Genomic DNA, 20846 nt, shown 5'->3' with positions numbered 1-20846 from the left:
TGAGCCTGGGGCTTTTCCTCGCCATGGCAGCCCGCGCTGCACCCTTACACTCCTGCCCATCAGCCTCCTAGTCCTGTGATTCAGGGGAGGTTCAGGAGGAAGGACCCTGTGTCCAAAGCCACAGCATGGCATCTTGCAACTCAGTGCAATGAGTGTCACCCAAAGAGTCAAAAGGAAGTTTCAAGCACTACTCTCTTACAGCAAGCCTTGACAGGGCAGATTAAATAAAGCAGTTCACGTAATTTTAAGAGTTTGACTGTATATTCCCTTCCTGATTGGATTGAAGGCTTCATTTATTGCAGCTCCAGACAGAATAAAGGCATCCCCAGGCTCATGTACAAAGTCAAGGTGGACGCTCTGTATCCTAAACCAGCACAGAGGCTGAGTGCAAGCAGCATTTTTTAATCAAAACCTTCTCTTTCATTCAACTGATTTGTGCAAGAATTAGACTCTCTACTCTTCCCAGAACAAGGAAGGGCTTTTTCCTCTTCCCCTAACCTACCTTAGCCAGGGCCAGGCAAAAAAGCTGACTCTGCACTCTGTTTTTGTCCCTAGCTGCCAGGAAAATGAAGGCACCAGTACCAGGAACTGCCCTCCCTTTCATCTGCTTGGCAGCTGTGAGTGCAATCATTTTCTGTTAGAAGGGGCTGCCCTCTTCAGCTGTAGCTGGGAAGGGTAAACCATCTCTGAAGTTGATGTCAGAGATGGGAAAACCCTGCCATGATCCAGAAATTATTTTGTGTTGTCCCAACGAGGACATCTTGTTAGGGAAACACCCAGCACCACAGATAGCTTCCACTGTCCCTTGTTCTTGCTTCCTTTCTCCCTTTGCAACAGCCTTTCCACACTTGCATGAATTCCAACTCTTCCATTGCAGCAGTAAAAATTCAACTTCTGAAAAACTTTATGAGCCTGTCTCAGGTCTCCCTCTTGGCCATCATGCCCTTTAGCTAACACTGGGAATTCTTCACCATCTATTACAGTTCTGTTGCTAAAAAAGGATGACTTCCAGCCCTAAATCCCTCCTCTTTGCTGGGAAGAGCCAATTCTTTGGTAGAGGGTTTGAGGCCAGCAGTGTTCACAGGCAGAGAAGACTCAATTTAGTACCACCAGCAATGGGCTCAGCTCCCATTGCCTCTTTTCTCTCACCACCAAGTAATAGGACTCTTGCACTACACTCAGGATGCTGCTGATGCCAGAGTCCTCACCCACTCGAACACACCCCACCTTGCAGTCGTTGCACAGTTTTATTTCATTTAAAATCCGCTGTGTTAAATATTTTTGTTACAAGTTCTGTGTAGGGGGTAAGAGTAATAGACTCTGCAGGCACTAGCAACCCCCTCACCCCTCAATTCATGTGTGCGCTGTCGGATTCAGATCTGCCCCCCTCCCCCCAAACCAGCACCCGTGGGCTGGGATGTACATTTCAGTGAAAGGCCTGGCCCCCCAGCTGGGTGTGGGCTGGGAGCACGCAGGAAGCCAGCAGTCACACCCAGTGAGCTGTGTGCCAAGGACAGCTGCTGGGGGCCGGTTCTCAGCCCCCTGTCGGGCATGTAATGGTGAAAGGGCTGTCCCCAGGAACAGTGCTGCCTCCACAGAGGTCACGGGCTCTGCCCACCCCAACACGAACATTCACACCACCGTGACTGGGCTGGTGAGAGACAATCACCAAGGGAAAGTAGGGGAGCTGCCACCCCGTGTTACTGTCTGTGGAGGGAGTGTAACCAGGGCACTGCCAGAAGCATGACACCTACCTCAAGCCCTGCTCTGACCAAAACTTTTCCTGCAAGTGGTCTCGGGGTCAGACCACCCTTGCGAGGCTGATGAGTGCGAAATATTTTCAAGCAAAACATGGACAGGACAGTAGCCTTTCCTCTCCTCTCCCTCCCAGGAACCTCAGTGCTAGGCAGTAAAGCTGAACCTGCCATGGAGGGGCAGGGAAGGGTACCCTAGCACAGCAGCAGCAAGCAGTTTCCAGTGGTATAGGACAAGCTAGAGGTGAGAGTTTGGTGCTGTGAGGGAGAGGACGCCACGCAGATGGCTCTGGAAAGGCAGTGCCATTCGGTGGTTGGCCCACTGCACGGCAAGTTCTTGTGAGATACTAAACCTTCATTAAACAAAACAGGAAAGGAGGTAGGAGCTATTCCCATAATTCCCTTTGGGACAGCTCCAATCACAGCGGAGGGAGAAAGACTGGAATGACCCCTGCCAGTTCCTGAATGCCCTGCATCGTCCCTGCTGGTGCTGCCCTGTCCTGGGTGGGTTGTGTGGGGGTGTGGCTGCCCTACAGGTCGAGCAGCAGCACGCGGGGATCCTCCACCGCTGCCTTGATCTTGCGCAGGAAGGTGACGGCCTCTCTGCCGTCGATGAGCCGGTGGTCGTAGGTCAGCGCCACGTACATCATCGGCCGCACCTCGATCTGGGCAGGGACAGCGTTTGTCAGCTCAGTGCTCCTGCCTGCATGCTCCCCTCCTGTGAACTCAGGGAAGACCTGGCTTTTTCCCACCCCAAATCCTGTGTTCAGGCCCTCCTGGATTTGTCCTGCATGGCAAAATTATCTACCCACCCACCAAGGCTGGGTCCATGCCACATGCAAGATAAGGGCCCTTCCTGGAACCGCTCCCTATCACAAAGGCTACAAGCTCCTCCTTCCCACACCTAAGATTATAACCAGTTTGCCCACTCACAGATAGGACAAAGTCCCCCTCACAGCTCAGGCAAGTACCAGAGCCAGCAAAGGTGCCCTATACCCATTAGTCTCTGCTCCTTCTTCACAATGAAGTATTTCAGAAGTGACACCAATCTCTTAGAAAAAGGTCCTCAGTCTGCTGAGCCCTGTCCTTTGTTCCCTAAAACCTCCTGTGCAGGTCCACCTACCTTGCCTCCCACAGCCACAGGCCTGTCAAAGATGGCATGCATGCCTAAGATGGCAGACTGGGGTGGGTTAATGATAGGTGTTCCAAAGAGTGACCCAAAAACCCCACCATTGCTGATTGTGAAAGTGCCACCGTCCATGTCTTCAATGGCCAGTTCATTCTTCCGTGCCTAGAAGTAAAAAATAAGGTCTTAGGAAGCCACACAGAGCACACAGAGCAAAGAACGAGGGTTCTCTTTCCAGGAATACTGATTGCAAGAGCTTTGCTTATTCGCTTGTTCAGCTGAAAACCAACACAAATTGCTCAAAAATGCATCCTGTCTTTAGAGTGAGCATCTAGTGGCTTTGGGGAAGGATTTTCTCGCCTTTGCTTCCAACTCCTGCTTTTGCAGGAGACAGACACAGGGACTTCTACCCCAGGGCAGTTCAGCCTTGGCCTCTAAAGACAAAGGTGAAGATACACCATGTCCCTAATGCAGATTGCAGTCTTCTGGATGGGCAACGAGTAGAGCTGTCCTAGAAGGCAAAGGCACAGCCAGCCATGTAACTGGATCACTCCCCACAGCACAACTCAGTGTGTTAGAGGTCAGAGACGATGACACAGAGACCAAATCAATACACGCCGATCCAGCATTTCCAGTTCTTTCCATTCCTCCCAACCCTCTTCAGAAAACTTTCCTTACCTTCTCCCCCAGCTCGTAGATAGCACGCTCTATGTCAGCAAAGTTCATGTTTTCTACATTCCTAACCACAGGGACCACCAGACCCTGGGGAGAAGCAAAGTCCATGAATAGCAAATTCAGTGCAGCAACACACAGATAGCTGTCATGCAGCAGGAATCTGGACACAGCCCCAGAGAGCTCCTGCCTCCTCCTTGGCCCAGGTTGGCAGAGCTGCCTCACACCCTGGTAGCCTGACAGGAAACCTGGCATGACACACATCAAAGGCTGACAGCTTAAAATGAGCCATCATCTTTGCCTTTGCTAGCCTATCTCATAAATCAACCAGGTCTGTCTGGAGCCAGCTCCACATTGATAAATTCTCAGGTAAGGCATTGGGAGATTTCAGCTGGCACCTCTTTCTCTCGCCTCTTTTTGCTGGACCTCCCCTAGACTTCAGGAGAAGACAGTGACAGAACTTCAGTCCTTGCCAAACCTCTGCTTCATAGCAGAACCTTCTAATCAAGAAAGTAATTGACTAATTCAACATCTGTAACTCCATCCCATACTCTCCCTGGACAGAAACATCTCTGTGGAACAGCACAGCAAAGTTAGCCAGAGGACAGGACGTTCAAAGCTTTTACTGCCTATGTCATGGATTCATGACAACAAAGGGGGTTCCCTAATCTGGTCCTACTCATTAACAACTGAGATCTATATTGACCCTGTTACCAGATCTCTTATTAAGATGAATATAGTGGTAGAATATTCTTGGTCCTCCACCTTCTTTCAAAACCCATCTAGTAGTCCCTAATGCAGCAGGTGTCTCATTTATAGAATCAGTCTTATCAGTTAATTTCTGCTGCAGGAGAGCACAAAGCTGAGCTGGCTCAAAGTATATGATCATCCCATATGAAAGGCTGCAGGAAGCACAGACAAAGCTCCAAGGTACCTACCCGGGGAGTTGCTACAGCAACACTGATGTCCACATAGTCCCTGTACACAATCTCTTTGGTCGTGTCATCAATCACTAGAAAGAGAAACAACTTGTGTTACATATGCAGAACCTAAGATCAAAGGTTTGACTAGCTAAAAAATCCTAACAACTTGCTCACATCTAGCTTAAACATAACTCCAGAGAAGAATGATTCCTTGCTGTACCTGTGGGAGAGGCACCAGGACAGACAGAAAGAAAACAGTCCACACTGCTCAGTCCTCCTCAGTTATTCTTCCCTTGGGTATTCTGTTCTTCTGTTTCAGCAAGCACCTCTGACACGCCCAGGAACTGCACTGTGCCTACGGCAGCCACCTGTACACAGCCAGCAGGCTCTGCCCTCTGCAGGCTGCATATGCATGGCCCCAGCCCCACTCCTGGTCACCCCTTCCTAATCGAGCCCCTCTTGGCAAGCTGAACCTCTACCTATGTAAGTGACTTTAGCAAAATCAGCAGCAGCATGCAGGACTGTCCCCATGCTTTCTGTGCATTTGACTTGCTTCTCCAAGCTACTACTCCTGCCATGGACTTGGCCATTGCCTTTCCCCCATTTTGCAGCGCTCCCTAGATATGCAAGTCACCAGCAAGGGTCACCACTCACCTGCATTCACAACAGGCTGGTCCTGCAGAGCAAAGGCCGCAGCTTTCACAAAAGCTGACATGAAACCTAGCTTCAGGTTATGCTTTTTCAGAAAGGTATCCTTGTGTACAGCTCTCATCTCCCGGATGTTGCTGTGAAACACACAATAACAATGGTAAACCGGGAGTCCAAGAAAACACCATTCCCTTTGAGTAACAGATTTCAGTGCCAGCCCCAAGGATGCGAATCTGCACCACCAAATGGGAAACCTCCAGTCTGCTGCAAAAGCCTTCACATGTGACATAAACATGGATCTAAGGTTCCTGCCAAAGGATCAAACAGAAACTGGTCCTGGACCACGTTGACCACGAGCTCCACAGCCAGAGTAAACCTGCAAGGCCCACACTGCCAAGAACAGAAGTAAGGAGTGGCATGGTATATTTCCTGCTTAGGCCTGATGCTGCCACCTATTCTCTGGAGACAACAGTGCTCATACCAGTGTGGCACCACAGACAGCAAATGCAGGTGTGGCTGGACTGACACAGAAGGGTGAAAAAACACAATGTGGCAAAAGCAGTAAACATGCAGGAAATAAAATCAAAGTGATCAAAGGAAAAGACCTCAACCACTCTGCAAATTCAGCACCAGACAGCACAACACCACTTTTGTATCCAACTCTCTGGCTTTGGGAGTTGAATGAATATGAAAGGAATTTTCCCAGGAGCTATAGTAGTGAGTGCCAGTCCACCCATAGCTCTTGACCAGACAAATCACATTTTCCCACTGTTTCTATTAATCAAAATTGAGGCCATTTACAAAACATCAACCAAGCTGTGGCTACAAGCTCTGCCTATTCTAGCCTAACATCAGATGCTGTGGAATTGCATAGTTCATTCCTTCTCCCTTCAGAGACCTTCAGTCTTTGAAGAGACAGTTTCACCAAGGAGCAGGATTTTCCATGGTTTAGAGTGTTTGTTTTCCTGTGTCTAACCTTGTTTAGAGTTAGGATTACTGCCCAAAGACATTAGTGTCTCCCAAGACACAAGGGCTGCAGCAATGAGGATACAACCTGCTATGGAACTGCCTCATTAAGGCCACCTCCTTTCAGACACTGACCCCCGTGGGAAGCAAGAGGCCCCAGCACAGGTCTTCACAAATCAACTTCACAGTAATCAATCCAAACCACATTACCAGATGCAATCAGAGCCCCAGGCTGGCGTAAAGCGACACCTCAATGAGCCTCTGAGAGGAGATAAAGCTGCAGCACTTCCCTCCAATCAAGACTATTTTGCCAGCCTTATTGTTCTGAGACCCAAATATTTACATGTTTTGTCTTAAGGAGTAGCATAGGATTTCACAAGACAATTTGATTTGGGCACAATTTCCCCTTAATGCACTGTAACATAAGCTGCCCACCCTCCAAAGACATTAGTGTGCTCAGTCCATGCAAGCACTTGAGTCAGGAGCCCCCCACCTGCTTGAGAGGATGGGGAAGGATGCTGCTCTGTCTCTAGAAAGCTGTACCATCTGACAGCAAAGGCCTTAGGCCTAAACAATGCTCACCTGAAAGGCTGATGAGCCCTGGAGAACCAACTCACTGCAAGTTAAACACCTCCAAAAGCAGTAACCTGGTGGAGTGGCAGAAAGCAGATGCTACATCTTGCTGTCTTCTAACAGCCACTATATGCAAGTGATACTAGCCCCTTCTGGTCTTCTGCTCAACATTTACCAGTCCTCCACCAAAAAGCCCACAGAAGAGGAATCAGAGACTACCCCTATTACAAGTAGCAGGTGACTCCCAAGGAACAACAGGCCATTAGGAAGCTCTGTAGCCCCTCATACTACAACACCAATGTGGTTCTGAAGAAGCTGCACAGCCTGTGGTACATACCTAAGAAAGAGGGCCCAAAAGACATGCTGCCAGTCTCTCCAAAGAAAACCTACAAGGTTTTGACTGCTATTTAAAGATTACTGCCTTAATCTGTTTCTACTCATAAAGGGAAAAAGAGGTTTACTCCTCACCTCATGTCAATCTCATTGAAAGTGGTCAGCATGGCACAAGTATTCTGAGCCTCTTTCAGCCGCTGAGCAATACGCTGACGCATCCTATTCATTTTCACCTGCAAATTAAAAAGGTATGAGCAGAAGCTGCCTATCCTCATCCTAGCTCATCCTAGGGCAAAATGCACAAGAAACTCAAAAGGCTTTTCTCTTGCCATCTGATTGACTAGATTCCTAGGGCCAAGGTTTTCACTCTAGGTCACGAGCACAATAGGCTGAGGAGTTTATTTCACTGCTCAGCTCAATGCACAGTTCACTTGAAAAGCAGTGCTGAAATGCATCACAGTACAGCTACTTCTGGCCTCTGCATTCCTCAAGACCTCCAACCATGCAGAGCTGTCCACGTGGCTAACGTGAGAAGGGCAAGACTGCTAAGAAAGCAGGCTGCTCAACCATGCTCTCTTAAGAATGCACAAGGCAGTTTCAGCAGCCTCAACCCTTTGCTGAGGGCTTATGGACAAATCAAGCAGAATCACACAGAGTCCTTCTGTCCCGAGTCAGCAGAGCTCAAGACAAGACTTTTGCCTAGAAGAGACCCATGCCAGAGAGGTCCAGGCTGTTCCTCCACACCACCTGTAAGTGGTTCCTGCATGTAGAGAATTTTCCCATCTGTCACAGCCCTGCTGAGCTGGGTGTGTACAGGTGGATATGGACACATCCGGCAAGCTCCAGCCAGAACAGATTATCACCTAGCAACAGAAGTGCTGGCAAGGTCCCTGCTCCCACAGCTTACCCTATGCTCTGATCTGGCACCTTTGGTGGGCACTGCCTCCCCAGGAGGGGCTGCCGCTGGGGCTGCAGCCAGCTTCACAGCAGACACTGAGGGGAAAAACACATCAGTCAAAAACAGAAGCCAGGTAGGAAAAGCCCTGAGATAGAAAGCATATTTGAGCTCCTTGCTGAAGTGACACAGTACGGAAGCAGCCTTGAATTAGGCTGGGAAGGTTCTAGGCATAGCTGAGCAGTCCAGTCTGGAGCAAGCAGGGCAATACTGCAGGAGGCCTTCACCACAAATGCCTCTGTTTGATGTCTTTAGCCTTATACAGTGCCCCCCAAAGCAGAGAGACTCCAGAACAGAACAAATGGCTGTGGCCTCACCTGGTTTGCTGTCGATGGGCTGAGTTGACACAGGCGGCACTGGTGGCATTGTAGTGGGAATTGGTGCTGCAGCAGGGGGAGGAGCAGGCGCAGCTGCAGGTTCAGGGGCTGCAGGAGGAGGAGGGGCTGCTGCTGGTGTAGCCTTGGCAGGAGCAGCTGAAAGACAAGGAAGAACCATGGTAAGGGCACCAGCTTCCACTGGCAGAGGTGTGTGAGTCCAACCAACCTAACGAAAGTAAACCCTCAGGCAGAGTGCCTTTATGTTCTCAGCACTACTGAGCTGACAGAAGTCACCACAAGAGAAAGCCATTGTGAAAGTGTTTTACTCATCAACATCCTTGACCTCCTCACTGGAGGAGGCTGGATGCTACAGAGAAGGGGGCACAGAAGGGAGTTAGGGGAATTCTCAACTAGTTATAGCTAACAGTTTAGTCTCCTCCAGAGGGAACAAAAGAGAAGATCCCCCTCAGAAAAACTAAAATTATGCTTCTCTAATGGACAACAGAGCAGGAGTATTTTCTCAGGATCCCTCTAAATGCTTTATTGAATGCTAAAAAGCATTTTATTCTAAATGCGTAAATCCTCAGAAAAAACCTGGTGGCAGCACAAGGCCTATGCAAGTCATACACGCCTGACTTACCTCCAGTTTTCCTGAGTTTGAATAGAGGTGTCCCCCCTTCCACTTTGCCACCATCGGGTACCAGAAGGGCTTCAATCACACCAGCTGCTGGGGCTGGAACTTGCACTGATGTCTGAAAAAAAAGAAAGTCAGTGAAATTCTCCCAAACATCAGCTGGAGACCAAGTGCCCAAGAGAAGATGCCGATATGTGCAGATACACATTGCAATTTGGCACAGACAGCAGTTGTGTCTCACACTATTTGCACCAGTTTTCACACCCTCCACCAGGATTTTGTGCCAATAGTTAGAAGCTTTAGGAGATGCTGGCAGTGTAATGTATAGTCTTATCTCCAGGGCACAGTCAAGAACTGACCCACTGCCAGCATCTTCCTGACAGCAAAGCTGAAAACAGAACTCAGCAGAGAATTCAGCAAGAACTTCAAGGCTTAACATCCTTTCAGGGGTGGATGAATGTAAAGCTTAAATTTTAAATGATCTGAAGACAACTTATGGCTGGCAGATTTCTCCTTTGTTTAAGCACAAACAGGTTTCAAAATTCAAAGCACTCAAATCGGAAGGAGAAGTAAAATTACAGCTTCAATAAACAACACCACCAGTGATGATTAATCAAATGGATGAATAAGGGTTATCAAGAATTCTCACCTAAGGCACAGCAAGTTTTATATTAGATGAGAAAAGTTTTTCTCCATGAAGAGAGCAGGAGACACAGTCAGGGCCCTGCAGGCTCTAGGAGCTCTTAGCTGGAGAGAAGCCATACAGGGTACCTGCTACAAAACTAGAAAAAGTTTTGGTCCAGAAACTCCTACCTTGTCTGTTTCAATCTCACACACCACTTCATCTTCCGCCACTGTGTCTCCAACAGCTGAATGACAGATATGAAGACCACTGTGAGGAGGGAGGTGTGCTCTGTCCTCCCCTCTTTACCCACAGCAGTTTCCCACACTAACCCATAACTTCTTCATCCCACTTCTCCACAACTTCTAAATAAAAGACTAGCTCAAGCAATCTACTGCACCGTTAAGAGTCTGATTCCAGCTTAGACATCTCCCTTCATCCATCATTACCCCTGACAGAGAGGTGATGAGGCAGTAACTGCAATTCTTAACCCCTTAGGAGAGCTGCAATTAAATGCCTCATTTGTCACAGACCGAAAGGCACAGAGCAGGATGTCAGCCACTGAACCGTAATGCATCCCCAAGGTGTCCAACACAGCAGTAACAGCGATGAGAATTTCAGGGAAGAGGCAATTGCTTACCTTTCTCCCACCTGACATCTCCTTCTGTGACTGACTCTGCAAAGGCTGGTGTGTTCACCGTAACCACGTCATCCCCTGTGAGAGACACAAACAGACTTGACTGCTTTCAGAGCTAAAAATTTATGGTATTGCTTCATTCTTGTCATCACAACTCTGCTTAAAGGGGCTAGGCCATCAGACATCAATTGCTGTCTGTCTCCTTTCTTCAACACTAATCAACACTTAAACACCAGAGAAATTCATATCTGACTGAAAGCCACATTGTGACAGGAATCCAGACAAAATCTTTAGGGCCCTGGGGATATAAACCCTGAGTCATCCATGCAGGCAGGACAGCAGAGAGCCTTGACCAAGGATGGAAGGTGGCTGCTGGCAGGACAGCAAGAGGTAGCAAAAGAAGCATCATGCTGATTCCTGCCTTTTTACTTACTATGTACCGCAGTGGTTCTGAAGTAGCGGACAGTGAAGACACTGGAGCTATTCACTCTGCACAAAGAGAGAAGAGTGTGAACACAGCAGAACATTCCTCTGCAGGCTGCCAGCACCAAGCTCAAGTACAGAATTTACACTTGCTTAACTGAAGTGAAAGGCTACTCAGCTGTTCTGATGTATTTGTTGCAAAGGACTCCTATTTACTGCTCAAGCTGCAACAATCCAGCCAGAAAGGAAGCATTGCATCCTACCATCACTAGTGCTCTCAGAAACTCAGTGAGAACTGACACTTATGGAATTTCCATTTAGACACACAACCCAACAGAACCCTCATAGTTTAAATACTGATTAAAGGGTGACCTGGCCAGCCCATACAATGCCCAAGACTAGTGCAGCAACAATTTTTTTACCTCCAGATTAGGACTGTCATCTCTACAGAAGTTGTTAGATTGCTCCAAAATAAAAGAAAAGCACCATAAATTGCCTATGGCAACGCATCCAAAAACCAGCTGTTTCTCTCCACCATGTTTCTTCACAGGCAGCTGGCAATCCCAGTCCTAAGGATGATTTTTATATCTACTTACATCATATTTGGAAAACTGAAAAGAATGTGCTTTAGCATTTCCTCTAGCACAGGGTACTTTGTACAAACAAAGGATTTCAAAGTATTTCAGGCTTTTATGCATGTACTCTTATGGTCATTTCCCCAAATACATTTTTATAAGACCACCCCATTAGTGCAAACCCTGACATATGAACAACAATGCTGTGAATAACCCCAATTCTCCCAACAGAAAATCTACCAGGAGACCATCATAGAGCAAACAACATCTCTAGTCAGATAATCAGAAACCCACTTATCACTGGTTTCCTCACTCCTGTCCCTTCCCTGTCCCAGTATCTGGTTGCAGAGAGAGCTTGTTTTCAGTTCTCAACCTGCAAAACCTAGATTTCTTTTTAGGGCTAACTCCATACTGCTACAATGTGCACAAGGATTTCATGACAGCCAACCATATTCTGTTCCTCAGACCTCAAATCTTATCATGGCTAGAGCAAGAGCAACCCCAGTCTCTGCACAGCTTTCCTGTGGATACTTACATAAGCTTCCTGCTGTTAGTGTAAGCCAGTCCTTGGCTCCCAGACACACCTGTGAATGAGAAAGGAGTCATATTATCCAGCTGTCCAACCCTCAAGTATCCCCATCAGACAAAAGAAGGCAGAGGACACTGCTGCCCACCCTGAAAGAAGTTTGTGACTAAATGGGGAATATATCCATGCAGAGACACCTCAGTGCCATCAAACCTGCCCAGAGCTTGCCAAGAACAGTGGTTTTGTCTTCATCTAGATTTGTAGGGATGAGGAAAACAGTTAATAGCTTGACAACAAAGCTAATAAGGATAACATTGAAATGGGCAAACGAAGCAGAGCATTCACAGCAAAATCAGGAAAGAGCTATGAGGAACCACCTCCAGAACTGCTGAGTTATCCACACCCATACGAAATATGGAGCAAGGTATCAGCCCTGCAAGAGGCAGCCCCGAAAGCCTCGCAGCCCCAGAGACAGCTAAGAAGGAATAAAAGGACTGAAAAGAGAGTGTAGGGCAGAGAATTGAGCCACCATCATCCCTCTTCTCTGCCCACTCCCTGTCCAGAGAAAATTAGTTTCCAAAACTCACAATAGGGAAATACTTGCACACCTTCCCAGTTTCACATACCCCACTGTCCCCTTCCCACACTGCTCATATGCCCTGACACTGCATTTTTTATTATGAACTGGACTCCTGTCCTTTGTCACTTACAGGGCACTGGGCAGCTTTCCAGACTGATCTTAAAGAGAGTCAGCGTAGTAACTGGAGAACATAATTATCTCAAATTACACAATGCCAGAGGGAAGAACCATTTCCCCACCTGATTTTTTTAAAAAAGCAGCACAATTTCTACAGCACAGCTACAAAGAAACAGAGCTCTAAGAAAAAACAGTTTAGGCATTGAAGTGGAGTTCACAGGCACACCAGATCTGACATGTCACTTAATATTCACCCATCATTTTCAAAGGAGCTTATTAGAGAGCTAGGGCTCTGCAACAGCATGTGCTTTGAGCACTGCAATGCCTGAAATACACTGTGCTGCTGCTATGAAACCTTCACCAGAGCCAAATGGATCAGGCAGCATGTACCTCAGGCAAGGGAGGCACTCCTATGGAAACTTAGCTCATTCCACTGCTTCTTCACTACAGACTGACAGAAACAAACCCCAATCAGACCTATTACAAACCTCCATCATCAGCTCTGTTCTTTCTAGGTAAAGTGTAAGACTCACCAGACAGAGGGGATCTTGCCAGAGTACAGTTCCCCTGTCAGAGAGAAAAGGATGTATCAGTAATGCAAGAAGAAGACAAATCCATCCTAGAAGGACTTTGTTTTTTTCCTGAGATCTGAATCAGACACAGGATCCACCATTCCCATGCTCCAGTCTGCAGGCATGCCACTTTCCCCCAGTGTGCTAGAGCAGGAGAACACCTATGCCCTTCTTTATCCTTTCTCTCCTCCCAGGGTGCTTTATGATGCAGTGATGTTAAATTTGGTGCTTGCATCTTCCAGTTCCCGATCCAGAAGTTTTGACCTTCTCATGCACTTTCCTCTTTAAGAAGGAACAGATTTCCAACAGAATTTGCTATGAATGAGAAGATAAAGGATACCTACTGGATATGATGATAAAACATCCCATGATGTTTACTCCTACAGTCATGAATACAGCATCTAGAGGTTTTAAAATTTTTTTCTAAAGCTGTGGAGCCTTTGAACTCCCAAAGACCAGAATTCCTCTCAGTGGCAAAATTTCTACTGCTGTCAGTTAGTCAGGAATTCCACATTCTTTGATGTTTCACTTCATACCTGTGTAATCATTGACTGCACTCCTAGCTCAGCATAACAGAGCTCAAAAGCAGAACACATTTCAAAATATTCAATTTCAAAAAATTCAATTACTTCCCTCTACTGTTATTACACATTTCTCTCACATCAAACCTGCAGGATTGGAGAAGATAAGAACTCTTTAAAAGCAATTGGAAAATAGCACTGTAGCCATGATAGAAATGCACTTTACTGGCTTAGAATGACAGCAACTCAAGAGCTCAAAGCACCCTTATCCAGCAGCTAAGTTAAAAGTTAGATTTCCTTCACACCTTCAGGATCTGAAGTTTGCATACAAGCCCTGATTTCAGCTTCAGCAAAGCAAGCAGGATGAGATATAACCGACCTTAAATATCAAAATAATTTGAGGAGCTGTGTGGCAAGACAACAGAGACCAAAGACCAACAATATACTTAAGCTTGGCACACCATCTACAGGACTGAGTGCCGCAGCATACAAAAACAGATTCAATGAACACTGTATCAAAACTAACAGGCCTGGAATCAAGCCCTCGGTAGTTTAATTATCCAAGCTTATAAATGGATTTGACTTGTTGGATATTAACACAGAGACAACTCAATGACCAATGGGCAATTCAACAGGGTTATAATTAGCTGCGCCGAGGATGCAGGCAGCCAGTCTGACTTACTGCTAAGCTCCAGCACAACACCATGCAGCCACCCTGCTTGCCACTTCACTGCAGGGATCAGTGATCCTGAACAACAGCGCTGCAAAACCAGCTTGTGGCAGGGCCTGCTGAGCCCCTGCCCCAGGTCTGGCTGGGTAAGGGAAAGCAGAGAGCACTGTGCAGACTTGGTAGAGTCATCTTGAATGCTACAATGCCTAACCTTGGTGCAGCACTGACCCTGCTAATTCAGATCTGGTTTGTGTAAAGCCAGCTCTAAGCCAGGATCAGCAAGACAGACTCCAGTTTAACTCCACTGGGTCAGCTCTCTAGAGCACCACAATCCTCAGCACTCTGTATTGATCATATTTTTCCCACTTTCTGTAGTGTCCTAGATAGCATGGAGTCAATCACAAATTGAGTATCAAGCAACCTGAGTTCCCTTTATCCATTAATATTTCCCTGGGTGCTTTAAGTGATTAAAGGCATTCCTGACATGCCAGACAATAAATTGTTAAGAAAGGAACAGCCTCAGACTGATGCAAAACCAGACAATTTTATTTGCTCAGGACCAGTTTACCGTAGAGTTAAAACAAAAATAAAAGTTTAGAAGGTCTGTCCTAAAAATAATCACTGTGAGAAAACATCTGCAGCTCTCTTCCACCAGTGGTGTCAAGTTTGTGTTCTACAACTGCAGCAAAATTAAGGAAAAAACTGGTATCACTCTACCCTTTGCCTTTAAGATTAAGAAATTAGGGCAAGAGCTTAATGTGAGGAGGAAGCCAGTAACAAAAGATACTGTGATTTCTCTGGCTAACATTCTGCAGAACTGTGTCTGTATCTTAACCACAGTACCTCAGATGAACACGCAGCTTCAGGAGACACTGGACAGGGCTGCTTCCTGTTCCCTTTTTCCCCTGAAGGAATCCTTCTGATTGCACCTCTTCCTGGATCACTTAAATTTGCCCTCTGCCTCCTATTGGAGCTTTTTCAGCGAGAATGGAAATGTTTCAGTTTTGCCACATGGCATTAGCACTTTGGGTCAGTTTAAAAAGACAGCCTTCACTTGGGGAAAAAAGTCTTGGTCTAATTAGCCAGTGACTCATGTACCAAGTGATTAATATTTCCCTCTCATTTCACATGGCTTCTCAGAATTGTTTTTATAACTGTTATGTCAAAGTGACCCTGGCATGCACCGCCCAGGCCACACCTTTCAAGGAGCCATCACCTTAAAGCAGGTCACTAGACACTGAAATAAAGGATGGAATACATCAGCTACAGCAACAGCCTGTATACCAACAGTAGGGACCAGCTCAGGCAAGGAATCTGATGAACTTGACAGTGCAGCTCATTTCAACAGAGGCACACCAGAAGGCCAGCGCTGTGCAGCTCCAACCACAGGCACAGCAGCAATTGGTTCTCCAGCATAGCTTCTTGAGAGCAAAGCAGCTGCTGCTTCGACAAGGATGAGCACAAAGCCCTGCTACACACAAAACCCCCTGCACGGCTTTCATGGGTATCAAAACATTATACACGGCACGGGAGGGCAGATGCCGAGAGGGGATGGGGATAGCAACGCTGAGGGGTGGATACTGTTACTAACAGGCTCAGAACTCCTCCAGCATGAGGGGAGGATCAAACAGGGAAGAAGTAGTTCTTTACCAACTCCTGCCCAGATAAACAGAAGGATTTGATTCTCAAAGCATTTTACACAGCTCCTGATCAAATCTCTCTTTTCCAGACTAGCTTTTCTCTGGACTTTTTCACGTAGCCTTCAAGGTCTGCCTACCCCTGCCCTGACTCTCACGTGCTACATTGATGCACATTCATGGTTTCTACTTGATATGAATTCAGGACCTCTTCTTTTACAGACAGTCAAAACCCAGTCAACCTTTCCTCATCCTCAGCGACTCCACTCTTCTCCAATTCAATCCTCCACTTCTGAATTTTGTACATGTCTACTGTTCTCACGTCTGCCATCAGAGGTGTGCCAAGTTCTGGAATTTCTTTCCATCTCTCCAAAAAGCCTGCATTACATCATAATCAAAATTTACTTCTCATATCACTGTTCAAATGGAGATCAAACTACCACTATAACTCTTCCAGTACATCTAACAGGTTAACTAGCATTCAGCCTAAAACCTCCTGATTTTCAGACTAGTTTTGTAAAAGGCTTGAATACTCCACCTGACTTCTTTCTGTTCTTTATAATTACACAGCACCACTGAGAGCTGACAAAGGTCAAATATCACTAAAATGCCACTTTAATAAGCTTGTTTAAACTGCATTATAATCAATTTGTCTCTACATTTCAAACTGTAGCTTATACAGTTACTTGTAAGTTGCTCATAACGCAGTTTGACGTGCATACACACACATTTATAACACAACGGTGTCTTTACATTACGATCGGTTGTCAACACTTGCTCGCCTACATTTGCAGGATGTCTGAAATCAAGACTCATGCTCAAAGGCTCCAGCTGGTCAGGGGAAGAGAAGCGATCCTCCCCATCCCGTAGGTATGCACACATATGTGTGTGCCCATGGAGCTGGGCATGTTTGCTGTTCAAACGGAAGATGTGCGCGGCAGGACACAGGACCCAGTTGGCCAAGGGCAGCCCCAGGGTTAAGCAGCTACCGGGCTCTGTCAGCCCCCGCTGCAGCCAGCAGAGGTTACCACCCTTTGCCGCGGTTCAATGACTGCCCTGAGAACCGAGCGCAGGATTTACACAACAAACCGCACACCGGTTTGTGGCCGATCCTGCACCGGGCGCACCCCGGCCGGGGGGGTCTCTGCCGGCGCAGGCCGGCGGCTGCCAGCAGCGAGGGCCCCGAACGTGACAGCCACTGACAGGCGGGGACGGCGGAGCCCGAGAGCGGCGGCGCTCGGAAGCCCTTCCCGCGGGTCAGCCCTGCCCGGTGCCGGGCGCCGCCGCCCTTCCCGCGGGTCAGCCCTGCCCGGTGCCGGGCGCCGCCGCCCTTCCCGCGGAGCCGGGCCTGGCAGCGGGGCAGCGGCACCCGCGGGGAAGGGGCAGCGCCGCGCTCACCGCGGCCCCTGCTGCGGGACAGCCTCGCCGCCCCTTCCCGTGCCCTGCCCCGCCGTGTCCCCGGGGCGGCGGTGCCCAGCGCCAGGCGGCAGGGGACGCGTCCCGGTGCCCTTGGCGCCACCGACCTCGCCCGGCCGGCCGCCGCCCTCCCTCGCTGCCCCGCTCCCCGCGGCCGGTGCCCGCGGGCCGTACCTGTCGGAGGGCGCGCAGCGAGCGGCCCAGCGCGCGGCCGAGGCAGCGGGACCGCCACAGCGGCACCATCGCGGCGGCGGCGGCGGCGGCGGGAGGGGCCGCAGGGCGGACACCGGAACCAGGCCCGGCGCGAGGCGGAAGCGCGGGGGGCCGGACCAAGCGCCCAGAGCGGGGGGAGCAGCCGGGGCGGGACCATCGCGGCGGGGCCGGGCTGCGGAGCCGAGCTGCGGAGCCGGCTGTGGGGCACGGCCGGGCTGCGGGGCAGGGCCGGGCTGTGGAACAGGGCCGGGCTGTGGGGCTGTGGGGCAGGGCCAGGGCCAGGCTGTGGGGCACGGCCGGGCTGCGGGGCAGGGCCAGGCGGGACGAGGCCTGCTCATAATATTGCTGTGTGTTACCATATACGTAATAATATAGGTATTAGCACATCCTGTATAATATATATGATATTGAATACTATTACTTATAGATGACATACATATATCTATGTATTACATATGCTTATATAAACACGTATGCGTACATATAGATGTTATTATACATAGTGGCATATATATATGTGTATAAATAACCCCGTGCATTATGAGGAGTGCCGTTTCATGAGCTGTGCTCTGAAGCAGCCCTGGGTCACTGCAGGGCAGCTGTGGCCGTGTTTTCCCTGCTCGCCTTGGCAAACCGCGGCGCTGAGCCCGTGTGAGATGACATTGCCGCAGGCATCACCCCGTGGGATGCTGCATGGTTAGAAACGGGCAATGAGGTCATTCACCATGGCAAGCAGGAAAATGAGCCCACAAGTAAGCCCTGTTCCTCAGCTGTGCTCTGTATGTTGAAAACATTTGAGAATTCCCCAGCCAGCTTCTGTTTTCTGCCTGCTTCCAGGCAGGGAACCACAAGTGGAGGAAAACCCAAGGAACCTATTTACAGATTCTGAGAATCAGCCCAGGACAGTTACAAAGGGCTGTCTGGCAGCCAGGCATCTCTCAAGGAGCCAAGTCTGGGTTATGCACATGTGCTTAATTTAGCCACTGCTTAATAATATATGAATGGTTAACTGCAAGCTTCAAAATATGAGACCATTTTCAAAGGAAAGAGGTTGAATAAAAATCAACAGGGGGTAGTCTCCGAGGCTTTGAGGATGACCTGACTGCTCAAATAAAAGGTAACTGAGCCAGAAAGGCTCTCTGCCAGGGGTTTCTCTGTGATCTGTCTCTCGAAGGCTAATGTCCTTGCCTTGAACAATATTGACCACCTGATGTCAACTGCCTTTAAGCACAGCCTCCTGCCTCCCCAGTGAATACACCAGGCATTGCCATGCTCAGTTAGCCTGTGGAAGCACAGCAGATGAAGCCCCAGGAGTGGCATGCATGGCTAGGCTTTGCCCACCCACCCACAGCTCCTGCATGAGGATAAGTGTCTGACAACCATGTGTGCTGCTGGGGCAGGTGGGTTTGTCCTGGGGCTGGGGTCAGGATGTGCTCAGCTGGGAGTGATGCCAGCTCTGCTGGTGCTGTCTGTAAAGCACCCTGTGACAAACAAGGGACTCCGTGCTGCTGCTTCTCCTGTGTGGTCCCATTTTTTGCCCAGGTCCTGTGCTGCAGACCTCCAGGACAGCCAAATTGCCTCCGTTCCCCCATGCTGCGGGATGTGGGAAATGCCTGGCCTCCTTCCATGGAAGATGGGTAGCTGGTGGGATCTGGGCCAGCTCCTTCCTTGCCGGTGGCACGGCTTGTCAGCCTGCTATGTTTGCATTGTCTCACCAACATTTCATTATCCTGGGTCCTGAATGGGGCTTGCGGCCAAATTCCAGGCCAAAATTGCTCCTCTGGGCCTCAGCCCACCTGGGCAGCCAGCACCTCGGCACCTGATAGCCCTTGCCTGACTGGCTCCAGGGGCTACGAGTGCGGCACACAGCAGGGAAGGTGGCCGGACGCTGGTGTTGGACCTGACCTCCTGGCTGTCCATCTGCATATTCAGAAGTCGTTTCCAGCTGGTTGGCTGCCTCTGGCCTCCCCACTCCCTCTTTAAAGGCCCTGAGCGCGGCGGGAGGACCCGCCGGCACTGCCTCTGCGGCTGCCCGCGCCCCGGGGCTGCCTGCGGGCACCGCGCTCCCGGGGCTGCCCGCGGGCACCGCGCTCCCGGGGCTGCCCGCGGCTCGGGCACCGGTGCCCCCGCCCAGAGCCATGCCGGGGAAGGCTCTGCGGGGAATTGCCGTCCGCAGGGACAGCCCGCCGCTCCGTGCACGGCTGTCCCACCGAGGAGCACCCAGGGAGCCCACGAGGGGCGGCTTCAGTTTTGGAGAAGGCACACTGCCCTCGTCTTCTGAGCATCTTCGTTCCGTTCCTGTCTTTTTCTTCAGGTAGGAGAAGTCTCGGCCGCTTTTTAGTGTTCTGGAGGGTGGCACTAGTGAAAGCTGCCAGTAAGAGTGGGAACCAAAGCACGCACCCGCTAACTTCGTGGGGAAAGAGCTGCAGCAGCAGGAGGAGTTTGCTTAGGGCAGCACCTGCTGGTCCTGGGGATGCTGCGAGGGGGAGCCAGGGCCACCCACAGCGGGCTGCCGTGGCCTGGGACGGGAGGCTCTGCTCCCTCCCTCCAAACCTCCAGAAGAAAGACGGTGATGCTGGAAACCTCAAGCAGGTGGAGGTCACCTTGCCAGCTCTGAGTTGATCTGTTTAAAAGGAATGTATCACAGGTTCCAGGGGACTGGGAAACAGCCCAGGGGACAGACAAGTTCCTGACTGACCCTGCTCTTGAGCACAGCAGATGAGAGAAATCGTGAGCAAGTGTCAAAATAAGGTGTTTCTGTAGAAAAACAAGTGAGGTTACAGAACCACACCACTGAGGAAGGACTAAGGCTGGATGAAATCTGTGACTGCAGTGTGTTTGCTGTGTGACTGTGCTGGGAGCAGAGGGCAGGCTGAGAGGCAGCTGCAGGCAATGCTCAAGCTTGTAACACAAGGGCAAGGCAGGACGGTCAGAGCTGCTGGCACCCCAGCCTTGTGCTGGCTGAGGATAAACTGAGCACTTTGAAAGGCCCTACACCAGACTCTTGTGAAAATGAAACCCTAATGGTCAGGATGGGTGGGGAGGCAACAGAGATCAACATGTGGTGTCAGATAACCCAGAAAATACTTGGTTTGTCAAGACTATGGCTCTGCAAAAGGTAGAGCCTCCCAGGCACCTGCCTGGAATTCAGGGTGTTTGAAGAAAGGCAATCTGCGAAAAACCCTGAGAAGAAGCCCATGTTCTACACTGCCTGGAGGACTCGGCCTGGAGCAGCTACAGGGACAGGAGACTGATGGTGTTGAAAATGATCAGGTATTTCTGGGAACAGCAAAAGAATCTCAGACTTTAAAGGTGTCCGGAAAAGACAAGAGCTGCCCTAATTTAGCGGTGCAAAGCTGCCGCTAATTAATGAGGATAAGGAAGAAACATCCCTCAGGGATGGTTACTGTGTAATCGCCCAGGATACAATGTTTTA

At 49.4% G+C, this 20846-nt stretch overlaps 1 protein-coding gene across 1 annotated transcript; it reads right to left on the bottom strand.

The window, feature by feature from the left end:
* Window positions 1-243: 243 nt before the first annotated feature.
* DLST (dihydrolipoamide S-succinyltransferase) lies at window positions 244-17448 on the bottom strand. Its single transcript, XM_054275246.1, has 15 exons — window positions 17372-17448; window positions 12915-12948; window positions 11694-11742; window positions 10594-10649; window positions 10164-10238; window positions 9715-9770; window positions 8908-9019; window positions 8268-8423; window positions 7903-7988; window positions 7131-7228; window positions 5130-5260; window positions 4491-4564; window positions 3559-3642; window positions 2878-3045; window positions 244-2419 (listed from the first exon to the last, which is right to left on the bottom strand). Exons 1-15 carry the CDS (start codon window positions 17438-17440, stop codon window positions 2285-2287), a joined length of 1383 nt encoding a protein of 460 aa, XP_054131221.1. The 5' UTR covers window positions 17441-17448; the 3' UTR covers window positions 244-2284.
* Between the last annotated feature and the right edge of the window lie 3398 nt (window positions 17449-20846).

The sequence above is a fragment of the Melozone crissalis genome, unplaced genomic scaffold, assembly GCF_028551555.1.
Source record: "Melozone crissalis strain CALT ecotype California unplaced genomic scaffold, PUWL_Pcris_2 ptg000018l_1, whole genome shotgun sequence".
NCBI lineage: Eukaryota > Metazoa > Chordata > Aves > Passeriformes > Passerellidae > Melozone > Melozone crissalis.
Note: the sequence above shows the minus strand (reverse complement) of the source record. Positions and strands in the feature narration are given on the sequence as shown.

Coding starts and splice junctions, on each gene's coding strand:
- DLST (XM_054275246.1), bottom strand. CDS start 17,440: ATGGTGCCGCTGTGGCGGTCCCGCTGCCTCGGCCGCGCGCTGGGCCGC. Junction 9,771..10,163: donor AGATGTCAGGTGGGAGAAAG/GTAAGCAATTGC, acceptor TCTGTCATTCAG/CTGTTGGAGACACAGTGGCG. Junction 8,424..8,907: donor CAAACTCAGGAAAACTGGAG/GTAAGTCAGGCG, acceptor CTTGTCTTTCAG/CTGCTCCTGCCAAGGCTACA.